Source organism: Ricinus communis, chromosome 1, assembly GCF_019578655.1.
Source record: "Ricinus communis isolate WT05 ecotype wild-type chromosome 1, ASM1957865v1, whole genome shotgun sequence".
NCBI lineage: Eukaryota > Viridiplantae > Streptophyta > Magnoliopsida > Malpighiales > Euphorbiaceae > Ricinus > Ricinus communis.
Genome location: NC_063256.1, coordinates 36,581,673 through 36,588,947, shown reverse-complemented (window position 1 = coordinate 36,588,947; position 7,275 = coordinate 36,581,673). Strand labels below are relative to the sequence as shown.

Genomic DNA, 7,275 nt, shown 5'->3' with positions numbered 1-7,275 from the left:
TGTACTTTGATGTTAGTTTAGTTGTGTTGGTGGAAGAGTAATTTGCGGAATAGATAATTTCGAATAATTAGATCTCAGTTATTATTTTTGCTTTTGTATGTCATTTTCTTGTTTTGTTCGAAAATGGTGTAACCTAAGTTTTAATAAGTGCTATTGGTTTGATTCATGACTTTAAAAATTCAAATGGAATTTGGGAAACTCTTGCCTTATTCACTTATCATTGTTTTCAAAGGCGGGATATGAATCAAATTCATCACTTGCATTAATTAATAATTCCTATTTGATTTGCTTAATCAAAGTTCTGTTTCTATTAAAAGAAAAAACTTGATTGATAAAATGACCCCTCTCTAGGATCTGCCCAACTTACGTTATGCACTTAGTGATTGCAAATTCTGATGGAAAGCATTACTTGTGTCTCACTTAAACATATATATTTGATTAGTGAATGCTTATCCCATGTTTGGGGAAGACAAAAGGAAGTTGTTTGGAAAATTGAGGATAAAGGGGAGAATCAGAAATGGGAATAGCAAAGGATTTTCCTAAGAAATATGAGTAGGAATAATCTTCTCTCAACCCACCAATTCACTTGTCCACACTTTCCTTTTCCAATTAAGGACTCTTTATCTGCATTGCAATGGCAGCAAGGCTCACAGATGAATAATTTCAAGCAAAGGAAAACTTTGACATTATTCCAATTCAATTTCAGCTTTTAGCTTTTGCAGTTTGCAAGATTTCATGCTGGAGCTGCAGTTGTATTTGTATATATAAAACTACCTTAGCTCTGGTGCGGGGGAAAGGACATGATATAGTATTCCTATATTCTTCAACAACATTACCTACCTGTACTCTTCCTAGTCCGAGTCTTTTTTTTTTTTTTTTTTCATATATTTACATCGTGCTTTCAACTTTCTTCTTGCTCATTCATTTCTTTAGCTTCTAACGTAGAAGAAGCCAGAAACTTGTCATTTCCAGTCTTTCAAATGAGAATCAACTCTTCCTATCATCACCTCACTTCTCCATGCTGCTTTGGTTAACAGTCATCTTGGCTCTTACCCCCCCCACAAGTGCTCACACCCATACAACTGCTACTGTATTGCTGTTAGGAAATGCGATTTTGGGGAATAACAGTACAGATACTGAGTTCATGAGCAATGGGGCGCTCCATCATCGCTTGCACACCTTTGGCTTTTTTGGTTGTTGGATCTGTTGGTCTTTTTGCAGGCGTCTGCACTGTTATTTATTGCTTACACGGTTTATTACATGGAAGACGTCAGAAAATTGAGCAGCCCACAACTGCTAATGCCAGTGGGACTGCTGCTGCTGCTATGATTAATAATGGTTCTATTACCCCATCTTTAAGATCACTTTCTGCTAGCTGTTATAGTTCGCGAAGATTGGGGCGCCAGAGAAGTGAATCATCTTCTAGCTATATGGAGAAGACTCAGAATTTCTCCCTCTCAGAGCTTGTTGTTGCTACAAACAATTTCTCAGTGCAAAACAAGATTGGGGCTGGAAGCTTTGGCAGTGTCTACAAAGGAAAACTTGCAGATGGTCGCCAAGTGGCTATTAAAAGAGGAGAAACCGTTACTAAGACACAGAAATTTCAAGAGAAAGAAAGTGCATTCGATTCAGAATTAGTATTATTATCAAGGCTTCACCATAGGCATTTAGTGGATCTTATAGGTTTCTGTGAGGAGATGGATGAGAGGCTTCTGGTTTATGAGTTCATGAGCAATGGGGCACTCCATGATCATTTGCATAGAAAGGACAATGTCGAAAAAGACAGCAGCATTCTGAATTCCTGGAAAATGAGGATCAAAATTGCATTGGATGCTGCAAGAGGCATTGAATATCTCCACAACTATGTGGTGCCACCTATCATTCACAGAGATATCAAGTCCTCGAACATACTTCTTGATGCAAATTGGACTGCCAGAGTATCTGATTTTGGGCTATCACTGATGGGGCCAGAATCTGATCAAGAACTGATGTCAACCAAGGCAGTTGGAACAGTAGGTTATATTGATCCTGAGTACTATGTACTGAATGTGCTGACAGCAAAAAGTGACGTTTATGGCCTAGGTGTTGTGCTATTAGAGCTTTTGACAGGAAAGAGAGCAATTTTCAAGACTGAAGAAGCAGAAGATACAGGTCCAATGGGAGTTGCTGAGTATGCAGCTCCACTGATATCAGCAGGGAAGATGCAGAGAATATTAGATACAAGAGTAGGGCCACCAGAAATGCATGAAGTGGAGGCAGTGGAAGTGATGGCCTACACAGCATTGCATTGTGTCAATTTGGAGGGAAAAGAGAGGCCTGATATTGTTGATATTGTTTCTAATTTGGAAAGAGCATTGGCGTTGTGCGAGGAGTTCCCTGCAAGAGTCTGCACTAACAGATTCTCCATTCCTCCAAAATTGAGATTTCCATGCTAAGTAGAAAATTTTCACCTCTCTTGTCCCTGCATAAGTTGCTTTCTGACATTCCATTTCTCTTTTCCAATATCTTAATGGTATTATCTACATAAGTGTAACAGTGGCACAAGAGTTAGTCGGTCAGAAGGCATTCGCCTGGAGAGAAGAGCACTTCTTTTTCTTTTGATCACAAGAGTATTGGAGTTTGTTTCATTATCACTTCTTTCTTTATATCTTTAACTTTAAAATTATCTGTACGGTAAAATAATCAGCAGAAGGTATAGTTTTCCAGGAAACTTTAAGGGCATCAAGCAAGATTTGAGCAGATATGATAATTAATGGAAAAATCCTGTGTCTTGGTTTCCTATGCATTTTGGGAGGGTTGTGTATATTAATGAACCACAATATGCCTGCAATGTGGGAACCATAAATGCAAAATGAATCGTAGGCCTTAAACAAAAGTGGCCAAGAAAACTGAAGTTAGGAAGCAAAAATAAAATAAAAATAAAAGGCAATTGATGAAGGGAAATCAGAAGGTGGGCTCTTGCACTGTGGTGTGTCCTAATCATATAAAAGATGTATGTAATGTGTTACAGGCTGTATGTTATGGAAAGAGCATTTTAAAAGTCCAAATGGTTAGGTGAGTATAGGATTTAAGTATTAATCTCTAATTGTCCAGTTAAATAGAGCATGTGATTTGATTTGCTTTTGAAAAATGAATCATTAAATATAAGCTTATAGTGGTTCAGAGGGGAACATCATATATTAATACGAGGCACATAGGGCCTTAACCAGTCTTTTCTTGTTCTTCTTCTTCTTCTCTTTCCCATTTTCTTTATTAGACAAAATGCAGGGGTCCCAGATGACAAATTCAACCTCAACTATGTGGATTCGATTTTAAAACAATCAATATACTGTATGATGCTCTGATTACTCGGTTCCACGAATCTGCAGCAGTTGTCAATAAATAGAGTAGTGGCCTAATGACATCGTATTTTTGGTTTTAGGATAAACAGCATTTTTATTTTTCTCAATGCAAAAGGGTTGAATATTGAGTTATGTCAACTTTCCTGTACTTTCACAAGAAGAAGTGGTTGTCACCATCAAACCCAGGAATGTTGACTGTTAATTTTTCTTTTAATGTAAAACTGGTAGCTGTTCCTGCTATGCTACCAAGCAGAGATTAAACAAAAGAAATAAATGGTGCTACATTATATACCTGGGTTTTGGTATTTTATTAATCAAAGAATAGTCCCAGTAAGTGGACTGTCTTTGCAATATCTTTTTACTTTTTTATTCCCATAAAACTTCCTGCAATCTCACAATTTACCATCTCAAATATACAAGCATCCTTGCTTCTGAATGTTGGAGCATAAATTGCAGGTTTTCTTTTTTGTTTTTCACAATGTTAACAACAGAAAAATCTGACTGCAGCAGCAGTATGTAAAGAACATCTCCAGCATTAGCATTATAAGTAGTCACTGTACAATTAATTGAATGAACATCGTTAGATCAAACAATCTCAAATTCCATTAGAAGCCTTACATGCTTGAATTGTTCTCCTTTACGGTTATGTAATGGAACTGCTCGAATCCCAGTTCTCAATTCTGATACAGGTAAACAAGTTTGGCCTCCAAAGTCATGTTTTCCTGATGTGTCATACTCATGGACTTCAATCCTAAGAATAGCCAATTCGTAAACATTCAGTTGGAACTCGAATTCCTCATTCCATACTGGCAACCAATCATCTTCAACTACTTTTGTTTGTCCATTAGCCTTGTCAGTTTTGGCTCCAACAACTGAGATCTGCAAACGGATAAGTTAGTTATCAGCAACATATCTTTCTCCACATTGACAATCTATGACTTGAAAGTTCCTGAAACCAAATGGTACTGATTTGTGCATGTGATTACAGATTGACATTGACATTCTTACTTTGACAAAGAAGTCAGGTGGGGAATACAGATCAAAATGTGTGCGCCGAAAATCCAAATCCCACCCTTCCCCCATGTAGACTTTTATCTGTTGAGATGATAAAATAAATGAAGATCAGTTGGGTATAAAAAATGAAAAGAAGAAGTTGAAAAATGGAAAGCTAAATCTCTTAGCAAAAGCTGTAAAGTCCATATACCTTCAGAGTTTTCTGCACAGGATGACAATCAGGTTCCAACAAGAACTTAGGTTTTTTCACGTAACCACGACCACCATTAGCTTTAAACATTCCCTTCATAACCCAGAGGTTCTTCCCATAGCCCTGCCAATAGGTAAAAGAAAAAGGAGAGAGAGAGAGAGTGTGTGGTGATATAACATAGAGGAGAGGCAATTTGTTCCAAATAGCAATAGAATAGAATGACAAATTTACTCTGGAGTGTAAATTTGTTCAAGCAGAAGATGAACCTGCATATTAAATGCTACCATTTGAGCTCCATGCATCCACCCAACAAAGGGGTTGTAATTAGAAGAATCAAGTCGAATACCTCTCGGATATACCCTCAGAAAGTTCTGCTGAGTAAATCTACAGGAGAAAACATCATATGACTTTGATAATTAATGAGGACGAAATTGGCAGCTATTCTTGTTACTAGAACAACAGAAGATGCACTGAAATGGTTGAATAAAAAAGCGAACCGTATGCCATTGCCAAATACTTATATGGACACTTAAAGCTTGACAGATGCATAATGAATCTTGAGATCTAATATGGAGAATATGATCATAATTGCCAAGTAAATTTCAAGAGGTAGAATGTGATCATAATTACCTGATAATTTCTTCTCCCTGTGTTCTTGCAGCATTTTCTAGTTCTTGCTCACTCAAGCTGAGACGTCTAACTCTGTTTGGATCGATGCTTAGCCAGTTCTCTGATGGACCTTTCGGTTTTCCTGCGTGAATGGCTATAACATTCCTGTATTCAGAAGCTGTATTCTCTTCGTCTTCATCTGGAAGGTGGTCTTGCTCACCTAGCTGGTCCTGCTAATCAAAACATGAGCAAGCAATTAAGAAGGCAACTCAAGAAAGCATTTAGAGCAGGAACAGCACAAATTTTATTCAGATGGACTTCATCATTAAGGTCAAGTTCATTTCTTGAGTTGAACCTGCCTTCTCATCCTCCGACTGTTCTTTCTTCGGTGATTTTCTTGACTTTTGTCGAGTTGCTTTTTCTCTGCTCTTATGACTCTCAAGATACTCTTTTGGTGGTTTAGTTGAAATTAAAATTTTTTTCTTCAACGTTTCTGGTGAAGGAAATTTGTCCATTTGATCTGATTTGGGACAGAAGAGCATCTCTCCAAATGTTTCAGTGACCATCTATAAGGAAACTGATTTTGGTCAAACTAGAGTTACACTCAAAACCATACCCAGTAGTAAGTCCATGGTATAAGGCCATACTCACATTGGCCACCTTTGCCTGAAGATGTGCTGTTAAGTGATCTTCAAATGTTATCACAACAGGATATTCAGATGCAATAAAGGCATTGTTCTTAATAATATGTAAACATTTGATGAGGTCCACCGGCGCAGTAAGAGTCCTGCATTTTAGTTTTAGTGAAAACTTTTCATGATTCATTTTCTCAGAGCCATGACAACTGGAAGCAGAATTAGATTAAGATACTAATCAATATTTTTGGGCAGCTAGGAAATGAAACAAAAAGACTATTTCTTATGGTTCTTGCTTTGCGAGAGACTATACTGAGCGATGTTTTTGTCATTTCTGTTTTTGGTCTCCATCAAATGATTTCGGCTCAGAATGACAGGATCACTCAGATGGAAGCTGATAATTAAGTATGAATCAAAGAACAATAAAAGAAGGTACATGCTTGCATTATTTGATGTTTAAATGACTTAGGCAATGCATTAATTAGTACTGTTGTTTAGCAAATGTTGCTTCCGTGAGGAAATGTTATAGAATCTAGTCTGATCGGATTCAGAGCGATATCATCAAATAAATTTACCCTCCATGGCGAACTTCCACATTATCATTCTTGGAACTAGGCCACAAATCCAATTCAATGACTCTGACACCTTGTCGTAGGGCAGCTTTGATGGGTTCATCACTGCTGTCACTGCTGAGTTGGTTTCCAGTCAAGTAGGTGTTATGGCTTGTGTAGATGAAATAATGAGACAATGGGGCAGTCATGTCATGGAGCTTCTGGATTCAAAGGCATTTTGTCCAACTGTTACTATCAGGGGGATAGCGGAGTTAAAAAGAAAAATAATAATAGAAATAAGATTAAAAACCTTAGGGGTTGGAGAAAGAGCAACGTTAAGGTCGCCGATAAGATATCTGAAGAAGGCTTCAAGATCAAGGCCCTTCCTTTGGAAGATATTGAGATGCTTGAGACTGTTGAAGATGGCCTGAGCATCTCCAGCTTTAGCATCTTCTTCTCCTTGTTTCTCAACTAGAAACTTGAGGAGGTCCACGGGGGACATGATGCCATTCTGCGAGTATTGTTCGAAGAGGTCCTTGACATCTTGAGGAGGCTCAAGCAGCCTGTCCTTGAATATTCTCCTGAAACAGAAACAGAATATGTACTTATTCTTGTTGAGTCCCTTAGAGTCGGACATCTGCTGCTACTGAAAGAATGATATGAAATGATCAAATTCGGGGGTTGTCCTCTTCGAACGAGAAAGAAAGAGAGAGAGAGAGAGAATGAACTTAAATGCATAAACTATTCTCAACAATAACGTCCATGCAAAGACAGAATCTGTACTCATGCACATATTATAAGAAAGAAAAGCTTTGAATCTTGTTTATGTTTTAAAGAAATGTCAGAAACACATATTGCTTATACCTAGCAATTCCACGACTTTTCTTGATAAGAAGGAAAGAGATTTCTTTGTGCCTGTAATTGTAAAGCAATTT

General features: G+C 37.6%; 2 protein-coding genes across 2 annotated transcripts; one reads left to right on the top strand and one right to left on the bottom strand.

Annotated features, from left to right (window-relative positions):
* Positions 1-468: 468 nt before the first annotated feature.
* Positions 469-2,984, top strand: LOC8286463 (putative serine/threonine-protein kinase-like protein CCR3). Its single transcript, XM_002525608.3, has one exon. It carries the CDS (start codon positions 1,152-1,154, stop codon positions 2,433-2,435), a length of 1,284 nt encoding a protein of 427 aa, XP_002525654.2. The 5' UTR covers positions 469-1,151; the 3' UTR covers positions 2,436-2,984.
* An 874-nt stretch (positions 2,985-3,858) lies between these two features.
* LOC8286462 (phosphoinositide phospholipase C 2) lies at positions 3,859-7,232 on the bottom strand. The gene is made up of 9 exons (XM_025158535.2): positions 6,651-7,232; positions 6,365-6,561; positions 5,806-5,941; positions 5,514-5,720; positions 5,176-5,384; positions 4,812-4,929; positions 4,546-4,668; positions 4,350-4,436; positions 3,859-4,220 (listed from the first exon to the last, which is right to left on the bottom strand). Exons 1-9 carry the CDS (start codon positions 6,975-6,977, stop codon positions 3,927-3,929), a joined length of 1,698 nt encoding a protein of 565 aa, XP_025014303.1. The 5' UTR covers positions 6,978-7,232; the 3' UTR covers positions 3,859-3,926.
* Between the last annotated feature and the right edge of the window lie 43 nt (positions 7,233-7,275).